This window comes from Nematostella vectensis, chromosome 12 (assembly GCF_932526225.1).
Source record: "Nematostella vectensis chromosome 12, jaNemVect1.1, whole genome shotgun sequence".
Classification (NCBI taxonomy): Eukaryota; Metazoa; Cnidaria; class Anthozoa; order Actiniaria; family Edwardsiidae; genus Nematostella; species Nematostella vectensis.
In genome coordinates this window covers 9,383,313-9,404,527 of record NC_064045.1, presented here as the reverse complement: position 1 = coordinate 9,404,527, position 21,215 = coordinate 9,383,313, and the positions used below count along the sequence as shown (strand labels likewise).

Sequence of the window (21,215 nt, the reverse complement as noted above, 5' to 3'; positions counted from 1 at the left end):
CCATCCTCCTTCCTGTCTCGAAGAAGAACCGCACCTAAGCCAACAGGGCTTGCATCCGAGACAACCTCCTTCCGAGCATCCTTGTTGAAATATGCCAGTGTACATGCTTGTGCCATGCTTTGCTTGAAGGCTTCAAATGACCTTCAAATGCTCCAAACACAAATGGGGTATCCTTCCTGGTCAGTCTTCGCAAAGGTTCTGCAAGGGTTGCGAAGTGCGGAATGAATCGACTACTGAAATTAGCTAGGCCAAGGAAGCTACGCACCTCCGTGGTCGTCTTGGGTTTCTCTGCCTCGAGTATGGCTCTCACCCTTTCTTCAGTTGGCCCTATACCCTTCTCAGAAAGCAGGATGCCCATAAACACTAGGCGGTGTTGAACTGGCACTTGTCCTGGGTAAGTGTTAAGCCACACTGTTGTAATCGCTCAATGGTCTGCTCCAGTCGCCGATCATGGGTCTTCTTGTCCGGACCGTGGACTATTATGTCGTCCGATATATTCTGAGCGCTGTCAATGCCCGCAAGGACTGTTGCGATCTCATGCTGGTATTGCTCGCTTGCCGTATTGACACCAAACAAGAGCCTCTTGTACCTGAAAAGACCTCCAGGAATAGCAAATGTTGTTATTTCTCTTGACTTATCATCTAACTCTAGCTGGTGGTATCCCCATTTCAGATCAAGCTTACTAAATACTGTTGACCCATTCATGGTGTGAAGTACTTCGTGAACAGTTGGGATAGGGTAGCATCTGCGTGTGATGGCATTATTTGCCTGACGCATATCTATGCACAGTCTTATCTCCCCCTGTCTCTTAGGGACAATAACCACTGGGTTTACCCAAGGGGCTGGGCCCTCTACCGGTTCAATAATATCAAGTTCTACAAGTTCTGAAATCTTTTTGTCCACTTTCTCTCTCAAATTAAATGGAACTCTCCGATAGGGCTGTGCAACTGGTGCTGCACTGGGGTCAATATCTAAGAAAATTTGCTTCGTTTTGAGTTTCCCCACTCCCTTGAAAACTTCCGGGTATTTCCGTTTTAAAACTTCAGCTTTGTCTGTCACCATGGAAACGTCAGGGCCAATTTTCAGTACTCCCAATTTCATGGCAGTGTTTTTGCCCAACAATGGGATGCCCTGTCCTCTGATAACAATAAAATCAGCATTCACTGTGTTCCCCCTGAAACTAGCTTTGCATGAGAATGTTCCTTTAACGTCCAAAGGCTTCTCGGCACCATAGGCATAAAGGTTACGGTCTATCGGACTCGCCTTTGACTCACATTTTATGTGTTTTGTCTTTGCCTGTTCGCAAGTTTGTTCATCTATGATATTGCTATTTGCACCTGAGTCTATGAGCATGGTTATGTTAGTTCCTAGCACACATACATCTAAATTACTGGGGTCCCCCTCTCCCAATACAGTGAAAGCATACTCGTCTCTAGACGTGGGTTGCTCATGGATTTGGTTAGCCTTTTGCTTGGTTTGACATGCTTTTGCAAAATGGTTTTTTCCACCACATTTCCGACAGGTTTGGCCATGGGCAGGGCATTTTGAATCCCGTTTAGTGTGTCCTACATTGCCACATTGATAACATACAATATCTTCCTGTATGGTTCTATCCCTCCCCTGTCTGGAATGGTTTCTGGAGTTTCTGGGCTTCCCTGGTTTATGGGGCTTGTCATTAATTCTATTAACTGCTTCTTGGTTACTAGTTTCTGGCTTTTCATCATAAGAAAGTTTTGCTAGCTGGGACTCGATCTTTTCACATTGCTCGGCGATTTCTAGCGCTTTTTTCAAGGTAAAAGTCTGGCCTTTTTCTAACAATTTCCGTTTAATATACGTGGACGTGCATTTTTCTAAAACAGTGTCTCTTATTTGATTTTCTACATCAGCTCCAAATTCGCAGTCCTTGGCTGCTTTACGTAATCGAGTAGCAAATTGCTGAGTGGTTTCATTGGGCTTGAAAGAAAGGCTTTTAAAAGCTTGCCTGGCAAACGCAGAGTTTACCTGGGGGACGAAATATCCGTTCAAAGCGGTTACTGCTTTACCGTATTCTTCCGCGGTGCCCGTTTCCGGCAAAGTTTCGAAGATTTCTTGCACATCCGGTCCAGCAAAGTGCCACAAGAGAGCCCTCCGACGCTGCTTCGTCGCATTTGACGCATGGGTATCATCCGCGTAGAGCTCGAAGGAGTTCAGCCAGCCTGTCCATCGTGGTCCAAGCGTGGACGGGTCGGAAAAACAGTCGAATTTCGGCAACTTATTCGCTGATTCCGCCCTAATAATCTCGCTATATCCTCGTCGCCAGTGTTGCGTCTTTCCTGATTCAACAGTTCGGATCAAACCACGAGATTTAACTCAATGAAACAAGACACAAATTTACTAAAAACAAGATGGCGTCGCTGCTCGCTCACATGTGTACTCACGCGCGCATGCCTGATGTGCATTCGGCACAAGGTCCACACGGCCGACTAGGCCACAGGCCTTTACAAACATAACAATTATATCATTGCTAGTGATATTCAAGTCATGTTTGATATCAATACTGTGTCTTGATAGAGATCTGATATTTAACAGACATATAGTAAATGCTGAATTGTCTTGACAGATTATATTTGTTTGCATTGGAGGACTGGATGTATTATTAATTTTTCTTAGTCTTCCATATTCCTCATGCACTTTAGGATTTGCCTTAACGTGTTTGTTTTCAAGTGTCCCAAGAACATGAATACCATAGGTTGCACGACTTAAATATCTTATACCTTATATAGCATGGCGGCCTAAGCGTGAAGACGCGTTTTTGTAGGGCTGTCCGTCAACTCATGTCTTTTTGCGAAGGAGCGCTAGAATAGTTTGCAAACAGTAGTGTTTTAATGAAAAAGCGGAAGGAACGAGGTTCCAGTAGCTCTAGCGCCTCAACGGTATCGCCCCAGCCAAAAAAGTTTATGGAAGTATTTGAGAAGGAAACAATGGCGGAGAAAGGGGAAGTTAGCAAGTCTACTAAAAAGCAGCCAGTGACGCTTGAGTCAATTTGGTTAGTCCTTTTAGAAGTTCAAGCAAACACCCAAGGTTTAAAGGAAGAAGTTGGGGACTTGAAGAGAGCATTTAGTGTGCAGGAAGCGCAAATAAAGGATTTGGAGAAGAAGAGTGTGGCGCTAGACACGAGGGTCTCCACTCTCGGGAAACTTGTTGTTCGAGTTGAGGAAAACGCGGCGAATGAAGAATACATAGAAAAGTTGAAAGCTAAGCTAGATTCATTGGAACAATATACCAGGAAGAACTCGATAGAAATAGCGGGGATGCCGAGTGGCACTTTTTCATGCGGGGAAGTCGTAATAAATATGGCAAGAATGTTGAAGGTGGATATCAAGACGGAGGATATTGGAATTTCACATCGGCTAGAGAAGAGGAAGCAAGACAAGTTCAGTCCTCTTATCGCTAGGTTTATCTGTCGCAAGAAAAAAGCGGCGTTCTTAAAAGCTAGGGAAGGCCTTAAAGAAGTACAGTACTGGGAGTTGGATCTAGTCGGGCTGGAGAAACCAGCGTGCATTGATGCGAAGGTTTATGGGCGCATATTTGTAAATGAAAATCTAACGCCAGCTAGAAGAAGGATCTTGGGGAGAGCATTGGCTATGAGGAAGAAGAAGATGCTGTTCAGTGCTTGGTCGCTAGACGGAAAGATTTTCATCAAGAGGTCAGAACAAGGGATGGTTGAAAAAGTCGAGTCTCTGCAAGCCCTGGACGCAGCTTGAGAACGGTACAAAATGCAGAATTACTGTAAGTAATTATTTTGTTGTTAAGTTGTAAGGAACTGTGGGACCCGTTTATCTTTCTGTTCTTCATTAACGGAAAAGTTTGAAAATGGGTCAGGGACGCTCGAAGGAAAGTTTTAGTGCATTATTGCAAAGCTAGGGCAGTTTTAAGGACGGTGCAAAATGTATGATTACTGTAATTAATTTTGCTTTGCTCAGTCAAGCTGAAAGGAACTGCCAAAGACTAGCTATTCCTTTGTAGTGGCAGCGTAAAATTAGAATTTGAATTGGAGACTATGGTTGGGGAAGTTTAAAAATTTTCTAAAATTATTTAACGTGGTATGAGTCTGGCAAGGCTCAGTCGGCTGTGGGATCCATGGGTCTGAGTCTTTTGATGAATGCAATTTATTTAATTGTATTCATTCGGCTATTTATATCTGTATGTATTGTGATTGTGAAATGTTTTGTTTTGTCGCGTATTCCATGTTGTATCCCTTGGCTAGAAATAATAATTCGCAATATTATCTCTTTAGATAATGGGTAATGATTTCGAGTTTAAAATACTTTCTCTTAATGTCCGGGGTCTAGGTGAATATAAAAAATGTCGGAAAATGTTTCATTGGATTAATGGACACGGGGGTGACAGTGGCGTCTTGTTTTTACAGGAAACGCATAGCACAAAGGAAGCTGAAAATAATTGGAAAAATAGATATAGGGGAGGAATAGCTTTTGCGCATGGAAATTCCGAGAGTAGAGGTGTAGCTATTTTATTTGGGCATAAACTCAATTATCAATTACAGGATATTATTGCAGATACTAATGGGAGGTTTCTGATTATTCGATGTAAAATTCAAAATGGAGACTTCCTACTTATTAATTCTTATGCTCCGAACGATGAAGCATCACAGGTCTCGTTGTTTAAGGAAATTCAAATTAAACTTCAGTCGCAAGCGTATACAGGTTCGCCTAATATTGTGTGGGGAGGCGATTTTAATTTTGTCTTTGACTTGGAGTTGGAAGCAGTTTTTGGTAATCCTAAGTTGAAATACCGTTCAATTGCAGCGGTTGAAATAATGTTGAATGAATATAACTTATGTGATATTTGGAGACTTAACAATAAAGCGATATACATGGAGAGACTCGGCACAGGGAAAACGAAGTTCCCGGGGAAATTATAATCATCGTAGACTTGATTATCTGTTTGTCTCTGATGACCTCCAATCATCTATTGACAGGTGCGATATTATCCCAGCACCCTCGACGGATCATTCGGCGGTTACCATAGAATTTAAGGCTGACGGTAACGTTAGAAGAGGGCCATCCTTTTGGAAATTTAATAATTCCTTATTGAAAACAGTGGTTTACGTAAATGAGTTAACTAAATGCATAGATATTTGGAAACAAGAGTTAGTTGAAGAAGGAATTGATAATTCGCAATTAAAGTGGGAGGTTATGAAATACAAGATAAGAAAATTTAGTATTAGATTTTCGAAAACATCGGCGCGTAAACGACGGGAAAATTACAGGGAGTTAGAAGAGGAGTTAAAAGTTATTGAAAATATAGTTGGGTGGCTGAAAATGATAAATTATCAAAAAGGCATGAAATAGCATTGCGTAATTTGGATGAGTTAAGTAATTATATTATAGAAGGTTTAATTATCCGGTCGAAAGCTAGATGGCACGAGTTGGGGGAAAAAAACACAAAGTATTTTTTGTCCTTGGAGAGACACAACAAATCTAAAACTTATATTAAAAAAAATGTGGAGGATGGTAAGGAAATTTCAGGGCAGGCAGATATTTATCATAATCTTCAGAGTTATTTCAGCAGACTATATGAAAGGAAAAGTGTAAAAACAGAGGAGGAGTGCCTTGCGTTTTTGTCGGAACTAAACATACCGCGACTTCAGGCACCACATAGGAATAAATGCGAAGGCCTTCTATCGGTGACCGAATGTTTCAATAGCTTGAACCAGATGGGTGCGTCGAAAACTCCGGGTGTCGATGGACTAACGAAAGAATTTTATATCGCGTTTTGGTCTGACTTAGGTACAGATTTGGTCAAAACTCTTAATCATGGTTTTACACAAGGCCGTCTAAGTACAACCCAGCGTCAGATAATAGTAACATTGTTGGAGAAACCAAATAAGGACCCAAGGTCTCTTAACGCCTGGCGCCCTATAAGCCTGATAAACGTTGATTCTAAAATATGTAGCAAAGTACTATGCAATCGTTTGGTAGATATTCTTCCGTTCCTTGATTTTCACTTATCAAGCAGCATTTGTTTAAGGTAGAACGATAGACGAACCAATTAGAATTATAGAAGATGTGATGAATTATGTAAAAAATAGAAATGAATCGTATAAAATGTTTGCAGCCGATTTTGAAAAGGCTTTTGATTCTATAGAACACTCTTTTATCTATGCAACCTTGAGACAGTTTGCTTTTGGCGAGAATTTTATTAGGTGGATTCAAGTTCTTTTAACAGATAACGTTAGCTCCATTTTGAATAACGGTCACGCTACTACCTTCTTCCAGTTAGGCAGAGGAACAAAACAGGGAGATCCAGTGTCACCGTATTTATTAATGGAGGTATTAGCGATTATGGTTAGGTCATCTCCGGAGGTAAAAGGCCTGAAAATCGGAAAGTCTGAAATAAAAATGACGATGTTTGCGGATGATACAACTTTATTTTTGAAAGATATGAATTCTTTAAAAAAATTGTTAGAGCTTTTAAGGATTTTTCAATCTTATTCGTCGCTTTAAATTAATCTAACAAAATATGAAGCAGGATGGTTGGGCGCAAAAAATAAAGATAGGATAAGGCAAGGCATAAAATGGTTAGATCTTCACCAAAAAGGTATTACAATTTTAGGGTTTTTTTCATATAATGAGAAACTGTATAATGAAAATAACTTTAAGCGTGATTTTGAGAGATTTAAAGCTGTGTTAGCAGTTTGGAAGTTGCGGACATTAACACTTTATGGAAGAATCCATGTGTTGAAAAGTTTAGCGCTTTCTAAGTTGTATTATGTGTGCTCCAACTTAAGTGTTAGGGGAGACTTTATTAAGCAGGTGGATACAGCCCTGAAAGACTTTATATGGAATGCAAAAAAACCTAAAGTGAAATACACAACAATTATAGGTGAATATGATGATGGTGGCTTGAGAGCTCCTGATTTCTTTGCATCATTTAGAGCTAGTCGTGTTACTTTTGCTTTAAAGTTGTCAAATGAGGAGGAGAGAACATATAAGGTTTTACCAAGATACCTCTTAAAAGTAATTGGAGGTGTGGGAACTATACGCGACAATTTTGATATAAATCGTCTTCCGGACGATATATCCGGTTATTATAAGGAGGTGTTTGGGATATGGGCCGAGCTGTTTTCAAACCCAATAAATGAATCGGATTTAGAGGATGAAGTGCTGTGGAATAACAAGTATATTAAAATTGGGGAGAAGTCTGTTTTCTTTAGATCCTTTTTTGAATGTGGCATCCGCACAGTAAGAGATTTATGCAATGAGGTGGGTCGTTTTGAGTGGCAGATATGTTTGAAGAAAGGTGTCCCAGGTACAGGGTATTTTAACTGGTTATCTTTATGTAACGCTATTCCAAAAGTTTGGAAAGATAAGTTGAGAGATAATCCTGGATTGGTAGGACAGTCTAAACCAGCAGCACGTTTGTTACGGTGGATGTGAAGCAATGTACTATTTCCGACCATAGAAATTTCATCTATAATGATTAACTTGAGTTCAGATAGTGACATTTGTGTTCTCTTTTGGTCTGACATTGCAGGTACATTATATAGGGGCAGCTTATTGTTTTACAAGAGTAGCTGTTGGAAAAGAACTTGGTGCACTAAGTATATCTTTTGACTTTTTAGATTATTGTTTGAAAATTACTATATCCTAAAAACTGTTTTGACCCCCCATTTTCTGAATTCTATGACAGTGCTAGCTCTGCTGTGGATTATATCTGTTCTTAGTATTCACCAAACCAGTGGATAGTGCATTTCGCACGATTTGTTTGGCTGAGAACTGTTTGCAAAACAGTGAATATCCAATGCTATTCACTGTTTTGAGCCGGCGCGCGCTATTTATATCTTGTCACGGAGACAAACTTGTGTATTTTTCTTAATTTAGTAAATAAAATGTTTTTTGATCCTACTGGTTTGGTGAATACTAAAACAACTATCCCCCTCAGGCTCGGTGAACAGAGTAGGATATATACCTCGACGCTATTATATAAGCATTATTTGCTTATTCAGATTTTATTAGAAACTAGCAAGGTCTCTGGTGGGAGATCAGAGTTCCAAGAAAGGATGAATCAGCTCCATTTCTCATCTGTGTCTATACATCTGCCTTTACATCTGTTTCTTTATTTAAAAGCAAAATAGATGGTACAAGAAGTGGCGCAGAGGCACATGGGGTATTGCACAATAATACAGATTTCTCGGTACCACGAAAAAAAAAACAGTTGCATTTTACGACTGGGATACCACAGGTATCCCAGTAAATATCAAAGGAAGGCATGCGTTATTACTTAGAAACAAGGGACTGTGGAGGACAAAATGTTTTAAAGATTACCTCTAGTTCATTCCTAAGCGCCTAGAGAATTTTAACTAGGACTTGAAGCAGTTTATATGTACTTAAAACCTTTCTATCATGAAATACTGGGTTAAAATGCCACATGGAGTATGCCTTCAGCAATGGCATTATAGACAGCAAAACCTTGATTCTATTTGCAGTAATTAAATAGCCAGTCTTGCCTTTTTTGACTGCACAAAGTACAAGCGATTCGAGTTAGCGATTCTTAGATGAGATTTCAATATTCAAGATGGCGGCAATCAAAACTTGTAAGATTAGGAAATGCACAAAGACTTTTGGGTATGGTGTTGCGCAATAAATGCACAAACGCGAGACGACGGAAAAAACAGTTGCATATTTTTTAACTGGGATACCACAGGTATTCCAGTGATTATGAAAATCGCTTCGAAATAACCATATTTTTTTAACAAACCATTGGAAGAAATAAGCTGGATTTATATCTCAGGGAAGGTTAATAGTTTTGTATCATTTAAGTAGTTTTGAATTGTTCAAATCTACACTATTCAAGGCTAAAAGATAAAGACAAATTCTGAGTGATAGGGAACTATAACTGTTACGGAACTACATACCATACTGTAGAAAATTAGCTAGCCCCATATAAACTAGCCCCAGGATCGTCCAAAACGACAGGCATTGATTAATATTATTTGAAATAGATAACTCGTACTTGTTATGTCTTTTGAAAGATCACTTACCGGACAAGGAAAAGGTCACATAAGTAGATTTCTCCCCATAAGGCGCAAATCTGTTCCAAAAGTCGTATAGGGCAGGTACCATAACCCCCTACAAGTATAAGTAAGTTCGTATAAACAGAGGTTATAACTCTGTTCAAGCGGCATTGCCGATGTCAGTTTACTTCCGGAGGGCCAACGGAAACCTCAACCGACAAGAGACAAAATTTGAATAGAATCTGCGTTATTTAATAGGCCATCCGGCCACATCCTCAAAGAAACTTCGAACAGACCTTGCTTGAAACTGCTTTCACAATTTTGAAATATTTATCGCTTTTTTCGATAAAAATCAATGTCACGTATTTGACCGGAAGTAAATTGGTGTCAATACCGCTTTAATCGACCAGCCTCGGAACTTTGAAATGCGGGACCGCTTTAAAGAGGTTACCTGCTCTGTGCAGGCACACTTCTTTAATATGGAAAGGGTAAGTTTAGTCTATTTTGGTGAAAAATTTACACTGATCGTTACTTGATCGATAAATGCGCAAATTATGGACTGGATTTATGCTTTGCGTTGTGACCGTGCATGCGCCGTCGTTTAGAGGGTCCAGAATATTGAATAAAAAGAGGTTTGCGATCATCACAAACCCCGTCCCCCTATAGAGCAAAATAGATCCTTCCGTACTTTACATTGATAGATTTAATAATAAAAAAAATCACAATCGCCATAGCTGTGATTTTCGGGTACCCCGCTTCGCGTTGTAACTGACCTTACATGAGCCCACTGCTGCGCTGGCTGCCACAAGGAGTGCAACGTGTGTTCGCGCCGCCACAGGAGAAAGGAACACAAATATTGATGAAAACAGCATACACGAGCCCAGGACAACTCGACCACCGAATCTTTGAGCCAGCATTCCGCCAGGTACTTGGGTCAGCATGTAGCCCCCCCAAAAGGAGCCAAGAATAACCCCTGTGTAGAATTAAGGTTCGTCTACTGTCTGACTTTTGTGAATATATACCTATTTCAAAAAACGTTGCCAGTGCGAAATGGCGATTGGAAAATGGCAGTTCTAGGACCGAAAGGAACCATGGGTCTCATTAAATTTCTACTAAATGCTGAAGATTATGGATAAATCAAACAATTATCCATTAAAGATCATCAATGTATGTCTCTGACATTGCTAGACTTTATTTATCACCTTTAATTTTGCGAATGATTAGTACCCAGAAGCACCGTTCGGGCTTAGAACTGCCATTTACTATTTGCCATTTGCCATTTGCACTGACAACCTTTTTGGAAATAGGTGTATACAGCTATTTCACTAAGGTTACACCCGAGAATCAATGTATCGTGGTTTATGGGTAATTTTTCTAAACCTGTGTTTTGTTTTTATTAAGCTTATTTTCTTAATCTTTTGATACCCAGGAAGCACTGCAGGCTACAACACATGGATTCCCCCAGTGCAATCTGATTTAAAATAGGTGTATATTGTTTTGAGTACCGTAAAATCTCTCTTTTATTCATATTTATGCCTCGAAAAATAGTGCTTTTGAAAGGGGGGAGGTGGGCTTAATGTAAGACAAGAGGAGGGCGTTTGAACACCAAATGATGAACACGATTGCCAAATCAAAGGGCTCTGTGAGCCAACCCGTGAATGCAAATTTGTTTTTATAGTTTTTTTCTCTTGTGTGAATAAAAGATATACAGGATGAATTTTGAACAAATGATGAACACATCCAAGATGCTTAGAGTACATAAAAATGTCCTTTCTTGTCGATGTGATGAAACACCAAGAACAGTATGATTATTTATTATTATCATAAAAAGTAAAAAAAGAACATAACTCAGGGCTTGGCCAATCACAGCTTGTTTTCATTTCTTTGTCAATGATATCACTTTGAATTGCTCCCAGAAAGGTCACACTTAGGCCCAATAAATTCACCGCTTCTGTTGCAATGGCAACCAAGAGCAAAAACAAGCACACCCCCCCCACCCCCATGGTATTGTGATTGCAGCCTTGAGGGGGTTAATCATAGAGACCTATCAGGGTTGTAGCCCGGACTGTAGCCCTGATAGGTGTAAGCACCCCCGTGGGTATTCTTAGATCCGACGCGCGCACGAATATCCAATCAGAAAGCAGCAAATAGAAGCCAGCGAAGTGCAACCCAAATGTCCCACTAAAGTCCCACAAATTGTACAACATGTCGGATGAGGTCTGTGAGTCCTGCTCGGATTTATCTCAAATACAGACGTTTATAGCGTGTCTTTCTGCGACTTGGGAAATAAAACACAGAAACCTAACATGATGGGAACTTGTCTTGTTGTCCAAGCTTGGTGAAAATCTTGTAGAGAAGCATAGAAAAAGATGACTTCGAGTTTGGTTGTTGTATGAAACGGCACGAATCTAGCTCAAAATACGAAAACTTGGAAATGATTAGATAAAGCGGTGCTCTCTTCGGTAGGTACTATGTGTTTTCAAAGCTATTTTTGTCAAATTGCAGTGATTTAAGTGCGGGGAACAGGAAAAAAATCGGATTCGCTGTTTACGTCTGACTTCTAACTACAAGTTTTATCGGCAAACGTCAAGATTTACAGCAAAAATTTAAACGACAGTCTCATTCTTATATGTAATTGAAGTAACCTATGATAATATCAAACACAATGTTAATGGTAGGACTTACATTGCTCTTGTAAGTGGTTTGTTTGTTTTTCGTTTCTTCGTAGTATTTTACGCGTTTTTCTACAATTTGAGTCCCAATTCTACACTAAAAGCGGCCGGGCAAAGAAAACAGCTAGCACTTTCTACGCTGACCGGAAAATGCTTATTTTCTTGTCCAGATTCGCAAAAAAATATCTCAAACCAATCTTTATCGCCGTTGATTGCTGACATTTTGTGGGACATTTGTGGGACCACATCGCTGTTATTGCATTATCTCTTTACTGATTGGCTATTCGTGCGCGCGTGATTGACATGTTGGATCTATGAATCGTGACTGCAGCCTAGGGGGTTAGGTTAGCATAGGGACCTATCAGGGTATTGTGACAGCAGCCCTGATAGTTGTAGGGGCCCCCAGCTAGGAAGGCTTAAAGCCCCATTGGCAACCACAGCGATTGTTGTTGTTTTTAAAAAGCGCAATTGTTTTGCGAGCGAATTGATTGGGGGACTATAATACGCATAATTATTCACTACCGACAATCGAGGTGCGTGTTTCATCTTGTTTTCGCCGGGGAAGAAAGCTTTTCAGCCACTGTTTCTACAGTATTTAGCGAGCAAGACAAGATAACAACGTAAAGAAGAAACGACCAAGCAATGCGTGCTTCAGGAAAAGGATCATTAACTAATAAAGATGGATGTTATCGGGAAAGATGTTGGTTTATTCCACACGATCACTTAAACTCGAAACTATTCTTTGTTTTATCACTGATAAGTACTATTATAACCTGTAATTAAAACTCTAGGTTGATAACCGTGAAGCGAGAAGTCGAGGAGAATATATGCCGAACACATAGAAAGTATATATTTCATTGCTATGATTTGCAAATTCGACTCACGGCAAAACTTCTACATATAAGATACTGGCATCGACATGAACGCAAAAAAGCGAAGTACTAAAGCGAAGAATGTTCTTATCCCGCGCCCCCCAGCCCGTTTTCCGTAGTTCTTCGTATGCCCAGCGCTTCGCGCGGCATACCCGGGGCCTGGGGTGCGCCGCGCGAAGCGCTGGGGGACTGGGGGGGGGTTCATAGAAATGGGGATAACCCGCGCCCCGCCGCGCCCCCCAGCCCGTTCTCAGCATGCCCAGCGCTTCGCGCGGCATACCCAACGCCTGGGGTATACCGTCTGGGGGCCTATTGGGAGAGGGGTCGCTTAAACCCTGTGCTTTTTAGCTCGCTAAAAAAGCGCCTCGCTTGCGCGGAGCGCTGCGGGTGGCTGGCCCCCCTTGTGTGTATGCCTTCGGCATAACATGTAGGAACCTTGCAATTAGACCCCCGTCTGTCCTGTAGTATACCGACCGTTGGATTGGCCCGCCGCTCTACGGAGCGCGGAATAACCGTTTTTCTGCCGTAAATTCGAAGCCGCTAGCGTGGCGTTTAAACATGAGTTTCACTCGAACACCTCGCTCCTGGACTCGAATTTCTCGCAGCCTCTTTTTCACCTTTTCGCGTGTCTCCAGGGACTTTCTCGGGGTCCCTTTCTTGCTTTTTTTCTCACGCGATGCGAGGCCGTGTCGAGCTCTGATAGCGGCCTTGAGCGCGTAGTATCTCTCTTGTTCCCAAAGTATTAGCCGAAACTCTTCGTTTGAGATATGCCCGTCTTGCAGAGCCTTAGAGACCAGCTCGTCGAGTTTTTCTTACTCTCTGCTAAAACCATCGTGTCTTCGTGTTTAGCCACCTTGCTCGTAAGACCCCTAGAGACTATCCCTGCGCCTACGCCCACGACACCGACCCGCCCAGCGACCCCTGCCAGCGGACCGCCGACCAGAACCCCTATCCCACTCAAAGAGACCCCTACCCCCCTGCAGCGATGCCGGATGCCACAGACACAGCATGGGTAACGGCAAAGGCGCGCTTATACTTTTTCCGAACCTGTCGATGATGCGTTATCTCGTTGTCTAGAACCGCCTGAGTGTCACATATTTTCTGGAGTCGGAAGCTTTGCAAGTCGCCGCCTACGCCCTGCGTCATGTGCATACTGGGGAGCGAGGGGTATATGGAATCACCGCTAACGTCGCTGTTTGCCATGTCTGTTACGTCGGAGCTAGGTTAGCTCTAATACAAGGCGAACGGGCTTGCCCTTCAAGTCCATCCGTCTACCACGGTCATCCCTGATCCATATTCGGATACTCGAGACAAACTCAGAGGAAGACGCTGCGACGCAAATGGGGGTGTCGGGCCCATAGACGACTTTCTCGTGCGGCCTCCCGCGGGTTTCTAGGCAAGCGAGAACGTTTGAAGGCTCTCCTAAGGAGAGGCATTGCGTGCGATCTACGATATCGCAGCAGATGTAGAGGGCCTCCATTTTCGCCAAAGCCACCTCAAGTGGGGGTCCCCCCCAAGGGCTGTACGAGGCCCCGCTCCCCCAACTGGTCGTCTTCAGCCTCTAGGCCAAATAGTGCACAAAGCTGTGCATTCAGTAACGCAACGCCATTGGACATAAACGCGATTTTCCCGTTGAGGGGATCCAGCTTCTCGGTCAGAATCCTTCTTTCAGCGTGGTTGATCGCTTCCACGATGGACTCGGCCGTGTGGTGCCCGGCTGGCAGAGTAGCGATGGGCGGGAGGGCGGATATAGTCGTTATCTGATGCTCCCGCTCGAGATTATACTAGCTGTTAAACAGCGAGCACTTCCGGAGAGCCACGAAGCGTGAGCGCCTTATCGGCCGCTCGAAGTAGAGCGTTTCTCCGCCTTTGGGGAGCACAGTATGTAGGACCACCATTGTGTTGAACACAGCCCGCCTTCGTGTTTAATGGGACTGAGCATGGATTGGGAGGGCTGGCGGAGGCTGAACGAGGAGGCGAAAGGGGCAGAAGAGACGAAGAAGGCGGCAACTGCGGCGGGAGCCCGTATAGCCGAACATATCAAACACGCTATAGCCGAACAAATCAAACACGCAAAACCCGGTTTCCCTAGGTTTCTGACCCTCGGGCAAAAGCTGCTCTACGCCGTGCTCGCGACCCCCGTGAAGAGCACTGCCTCAGACATCACCCCACTACTCACGCAGCTAGAGATACACGCCGCTGAGGACAAATTATTCAAGACTAGGGTCCGAGACATATTCAAAGACACAATAGTCACGCACAAGTCCGTCAAGGAGTCTCGCCGGTGGCTATCGGAGCCTTCCTATGGGTGCTGGCCACAGCAACTCAACTTTGCGGTCTGGTGCGCAACCGCCGGGTGCGGGGTGTCCCTAACCGACCCCACTTTCGCCACGCTCCCCTCTGTCATCAGGGGATTTCAAAGGTTTCACGTCTACTTTACCACGCGGAGGATACTCTACGAGCTCGGCGCCCCCCTGCCTGGCGACAGCCCGTTCACGCAAAAAGATAACCCCTACAAGAAAGCCGCTTTCGAGCGTCTATGTATAGAGTTCGGTTTGCCGCGTAAGCCGGACTTCCGATGGAAAGGCGGGCGGAACCACGGGCTAGGCGATGTGTTTGTGTTCTACCCGGGGGAGGGGTATCGCAACGTGCACGTGATCCGGGGCTACGACACGGCGGCGGGTACCCGAGCCACCTCAATCTGTTTAGCGACGAAGGTGGGACGTACAATAGTGGGAAGCAGGTGGGTTTCATACGCAACGACGACCACGGGGGCGTGCAATATAGCTGGTTTGCGCCTCCAAAGGTGAGGGGCTGACAAAAGCAGCGCTAGGAAGAATCGGTCGCTCGGTCGAGGCGTTCGTCTACGCAGTGCTTGGCGCGCTTGTAAACGTCCGTTCCTCCATCTCGGGGGCCGGCCATGGAGACGCAGGCGGAGTTCACGAAGCTGCTTGAAGACGCGATCATAGAAAACGACATCGCTCAAAGCGTGCAAAGGTACCAGTTAGCCGTGCAGGAGGCCAAGGTGAGACTGAGTCTTGCGGTTGCACCAGGAGTGTGGCTGATGCCGAGCGATCTGGTGATAAACGCGCAAAGCGTCGTGGGCTACAACAATAAACTGCAGAAAGCCACAGACTCCATGACGCTTGGCGCAAACGCGATCAACACCGAGACAAAGGCAATCGGTGATCATAACATGGCCGGTGGGCATCCTAGGGTGCAACACGTGACTAATCCGAGGAAGCAAGGCCGTAGTGCACGCAGAGGGCCCTCTCTTCGCGTATGCGCAACATGACATTGCCCGGACCAGGCAAAAAAAAGTGACCACACCCCCTCAAGGCGGGGTTGTCGGCACTCGCGGTGGCCGCGGCTTACTACTTGTTCCGATGATTTCTTTGCATTCAACGAACCAAGAACGCGGCTACGGCTAGAATGAGCAGCCACGCATTTTCGCCAAGGAATTTCACCGCTTCTCCTGCAGCCTTAAACACGAAGTTCGCGATGCTGCCTACTAGCCCAGGGAGAAGCTCGCCTAGCTTTTTCCCGATAGCCTTAAGCCCGTTACCGACCCCTCTGGCCACGGAGGAGAGCGACTTGCCGAGCGACGTCATAATGGCCGCGATCGTCGTCGCTACGGCCAACCCGATAGCGGTGACGGTAAAGCTGTACTTTTTGAAGATGGCTTTGATGCGCTCTCTGAGCGGCTTTTGGTTCTCGGTTTTCGCGTTCTAGTTCGTCAATCGCGGATAGCCTTTCCTTGTTGCGCTCACGGGCCTCCTGGCGGCGACTCTCTGACGTGTTAGGGTCGTCAATGGTCTCCACATCTGTGGTTACCACCCCTTGCAGCTCTCGGACTCGTTCTGTGTTCTCCTGGATGACCGCGTCTATCTCTGCCACAGACCCCATCGCCAGCTTGAAGCCTTTTAGCTTTGCAACGTCCTGTCGAACGCCCCCGTTCTCATTGAACAGCTGTCTTGGTTTAGCCCAACCTCCTTTGTCGAAGTTACGAAGCTGTATTAACTTCTTTCCCCTCTGGTCTGACTGCAACCGTATCAGATTCTCGTTAAGGTCTGGGTATTACACCCTGAGGGTCTGGAGACCGAGTCTTGTCACTGCACCCTCTGTGGTGAACGAGGTTTCAGTGATCGTTTGCGTCCGGGCCCCCCGCGATGACGTGCTCGTCATTGGGATCGACTCCCCATCGTCGGAGTCGAACGGGATGAGGGGCGTCTCGTCATCCCTGTCTTCGGCGGACGCACCCGGCAAGATATCGTCAATATCAACGTCGACATCACCCATGATGCGTGCGCATAAATCATGCTACGCTATATTAGACATGTCTAACAGTGCGCACCATAGTCACGTGATTTCGTACTACTAGGAATGTCAGTCAGCGATAAACTTGACCCCCAACGAACACCAAGAACTCCTCTAGGGTTGAAAGCCGAGAGAACTGTTAACCGGGTCACTCTCAACCCGTCGACGGCTTCCCCCGTCGAGACGCTATATGTGGCGGTCCCAAACCTATCGGAAGGCGTCACGCTCGTGCCTGGCTCCTTGAGGGTCGGTTTCGATCTCTCCATCTCAGGTCAAGCAAATAATACCGTCGTGAGCAACGTCGGCCAAAATCTTGTGAGCCGCCTGAAAATCACGTTTGCAGGAGAAACGCTCCAGGACACCAACCGCTACGATGTCTTCAAGACGTATGAGGAGCTTTACATGTCCAAGGTCGAGAGAGAGGACCGCCTGGAGCAGTGCATACAGTCAGAAAACATGCGCAAGCTTCGCTCCAAGGCTGGCGATAAAACGACTATTAACGCCAAGGAGAACGCTCTTTACGTAACCGTAAAGTACACCATCCCGCTAGACCATTTTCTGCTGACGGACCACGGCGTACTGTACCCAAGGGCACTCTCCGAGGCGCTGCTCTTCGAGATCACGCTCGCAACGGTTGATCAGGTAGTCGTCGGAAGCGATGATACCAAATTATCCTACGGCATCAAAAATCTAGAGCTGGAATACGAAAGCCTGAGGGACGTCAACGCCGCCCGGTCTGCATCCGCCGCCTTCCAAAACGGCACAACGTTCTTTTACGAGCAAGTAAACCTCCACAAGACCTTCGTGATTAGCAAAGGGACGGACAGTATAATCAACGAGAGTGTCAACCTGCCGCGAAGGTCTATGAGTGGTCTGTTGCTCCTCTTTGTGGAGCCATACACGGCAGACGCTTGCGACTCTGAGACGTTCGTGTACCCCGACATCAAAAGCGTTCGCGTTACGATCGACGGCATGCCAGACAAGGTCTTCAGCCAGGGACTACCGTCGAGTCGTTGGACTGCTCCACGCAGCCGGCTACCGGAGGTAAGCAAACAGAGATAGCAGACGCGATGGAGAAACTCGCGATTCTCGTAGCCTCGGGGAATTCGAGAGAGATGGTAGGCAAGGCCCTTACTCACGACGACGTCAAACGCATGAGCGCCGAGGAGGTGAGGAAGTACGAGAAGCGATACGAGACCGCTCTAGCCAGCCGGACTACAGACGCCCTGGCAGACAGCTTCCTGAAGCTTACGACCAAGCTATAAGACATGACGCTGCCGATAGACAGTGTGGTCGATCTTCACAATGACCTCGTGTCCGACTACATCATCAACAACGAGCTCCGCACATTGTGCGGAAGCCTGTCTCTACGCTGCGGTCGTTTGATGTCTTTAGCCGCCGGGGCGTTACACGTAGCACGTCATGTGAACACCAACGGCGCTGACACGGGTGTCAACACGAGGTAGCAGTCGCGGACTCACAAGTGTGCACGCACACTGGCGAGTCTGCCATCCCAGAGTAGACGTTCATTTGAAAGCTTGCCACTTCTTCAGCAACAAAATAGTTGCATCACAAATGGAGGAACCTAAAGGAAGAACTAGTGCTCAGCATCTCGCGGAAGCTGCGGAACAAACTACTCATGAACCTCCACGTACGCCTTCGGCGTTAGTGGAGAGAATCACGAGCCCCGAACTACCCGCGACCCGACCTTAAACACCCTGGACAAGTCGAAGCCGGAAGGCGCTTGGCAAAGTGGAACCGACTTAACAGAGCGAAGAAAAAAGCTGTGCAACACGTTGAGTCGCTGGTCGCTTGCGAGTCGCAGGGACGCGAGGGCTATCATGCCGAAGGCATACACACACCAGTCCCGGAAAGCAACTCTGCTTGGTCGGCTAGCTCGGTTATCGGGGTCGCCGGCCTTCTAGTGTCGTTGATCGGCCTCTAAACACGTAGGCGGGAGCTAGCTGCCGCGTTCACTCGTACACCAGCTGTTAAACAGCGAGCTACCGAAGGTACCAACGACGTAAATCCGCCCGCAAGGCCGCCGCTGGCGGCCGCACAGCAACCACCGCTTGCCGTTCCGGCGAGCCGACCCGGACAATGCAAATCTCGGCTGTTAGCCATGGAGTAAGCAGACATTTAGACACGAGGGCCCCACCCATATTCGCACGTCCGTGCATCGCAATGTCGACGACGCAGCAAATCAAGATTACAAAGACCATCAGTCATAACCGACCTCGTCGCCGGTATCGGCTGGTATCGGCTGGTATCGTAGTTCATGGCCCGAACGCCATGAACTACGCAAAAATGACTGCCGCCGTTGCAGGTGCTGTCGCTTTGAAGGGTTACCTTAAGGACCAGAAGATCCTGCCCATGTAGTAGTGTACTACACTAGATGTGTAGACCATGTATTAGACTCGTGTTCATGTACGTACACGTACACACAGCATCACACACTACTCGATGGCCTCCATCGCCATTTTGGTTGATGGCGCCGTCCCAAACGCGACTGCATTCGTTGGTGGCAACTACCTCGCAAAGTTCCTGTCGAACGATGAGAGCCCTGCCTTAGCTGAAAAGGAGAAGCACGACAAGGCCCTCGAGAAATATCAACGAGACTATGGACGCTACCAACAGCGGCAACAAAAAATCCCCGATTGGCAAGAGCAAAGTCGCGAGAGAGGGGCCCTCGCAAAGCAAAACTTCACCGACACTAACTACGCGCTCAAACTTTACAACCACACCCGACCAAAACAATCCATGGAGTCAATGCGGGCTCCTGAGCTTTCCGACTACTACATCCCCAGCAAAACTCAGAAAAACGTCGAGTTGGCGTACATTGGCGCCGGCGCTCTCGCCATTGGCTACATAGCCAGCCGCTTGCTGTGATGCAGCAAAGCTGCATCTAGGCGGCCTTTTTCCATACTGCCCTTATACGTATACGTATACGTATAAGATTGTTGCAGACCGGTTGTGGAGTGCTATTCACGAGGTAGAAGCCGCTGCTAAGCGAGTGACACCGAAGGTGTCGTCGATGGGTGGATGACACCGAAGGTGTCGTAGCTTTGGTGACACTGCTAACCGAAGCCTCGAGTTGTGGCGCGCAGACAGGGAGTGCGTTAAGAGATTCGCCAATGTCTTTCTCCGAGGGCCTACCGACCTCAGAAAGACCGAGCGCTTCGCGCGGCCCTACCCGAGCAGACAGCAACCGCCTGTTGGAGACTGATACACCTGTTGCAATGTATTGCAATACATTGCCGACACGTAATGGCGTGAAGCGCATGTCCGACGAAGAACTCGGTGCGTTCCTTCGTCCTATATACTACGCCAGAGGTGGCTTCCAGGGAGTGACCGCTCTGCATGCCAAACTTTCCAAGGGCTCAGCCTCCATAGATCGAGTGCGCAAGTGGGTAAGCTCGCAGCCCGTCAGGGGCTACACACAGACACCCCCTCTTCCGACTACCTACGCCCACTTCTCGGAGCAGATACCAAACCGCATCCACCAGTCAGACCTACTATTGTTGCCAACCGACCGCGGGTAAAAGTATGCCCTGACTGTCGTTGACGTCGCTTCACGATATAAAGCCGCCCGCCCACTGAGGGCTAAGAGCGCGGCCGTCGTCTCCCGCGAACTCGCTGACATCTATGCAGAGGGACCTCTTACATGTCCTAAAGTCCTCATGGTTGATGACGGCACGGAATTCAAGGGTGCTACCACAAAGCTCCTAACAGACCACGGAGTGGAGGTCCGACGGGCTGAGTCAGGGCACCACAGGAGCCACCACAGAGGCCAAACCGCGAGTGGGTTACTGCTTTGCCAATCGTCATCTCGGATATACACGCAACGAAGACTCGCATGACTGGCTTTGCGCCTAAAGACGCCATAAAGCTGAGGCGCGTGCCTCTTAAAGCCAAAAAGCCCCCACCTAGAGGTCCCCTTGGAGGTCGGAACGGAGGTGTACATCGCCGTAAACGAGGAAGACCTCCAGGACAAGGGCCGACGGCGAGCGACGGACCCGTGGTGGACAAGCAAGGCATACCCAATACTAAAGAGGGTTATGGAGCCCGGGCAGCCGTGTTGTATTACACGGCGTACTCTAAGCACGGCTCCACGCGTTCGCAGTTGCGAGTTGCGTGATCAGCGCTTGTGCCTTCTATTGCAACTAAGGCACGTGAGTCTGACATTCCACTTGTAGAGACCCTGACTGTCGTCCAGCCGGTCGATACTGAAGCATTGGGGATGGCTCTTGATGTATCCCTGAAACAGAAGCCGTGGACGCTCGTGATCGCAGGTGGTTCGGTCGGAAGCTCCGCCCAGGCGTGGTTATTGTGGCAAGG

At 46.4% G+C, this 21,215-nt stretch overlaps 2 protein-coding genes across 2 annotated transcripts in view; one reads left to right on the top strand and one right to left on the bottom strand.

The window, feature by feature from the left end:
* LOC5501824 (vesicular glutamate transporter 2) overlaps positions 1–21,215 on the bottom strand; it is a 39,258-nt gene that overhangs the window by 14,273 nt on the left and 3,770 nt on the right. Inside the window, exons 2-3 of the mRNA XM_001623034.3 lie at positions 9,790–9,989; positions 9,044–9,131 (exon numbers count right to left, since the gene is read on the bottom strand). Coding sequence (XP_001623084.3) covers positions 9,044–9,131; positions 9,790–9,989 — 288 coding nt within the window. The remainder of the gene's footprint in view (positions 1–9,043; positions 9,132–9,789; positions 9,990–21,215) is intronic.
* LOC125557455 lies at positions 2,760–5,179 on the top strand. The gene is made up of 2 exons (XM_048720090.1): positions 2,760–3,768; positions 4,979–5,179. The coding sequence occupies exon 1, from the start codon at positions 2,865–2,867 to the stop codon at positions 3,741–3,743; it is 879 nt and encodes a 292-aa protein (XP_048576047.1). The 5' UTR covers positions 2,760–2,864; the 3' UTR covers positions 3,744–3,768; positions 4,979–5,179.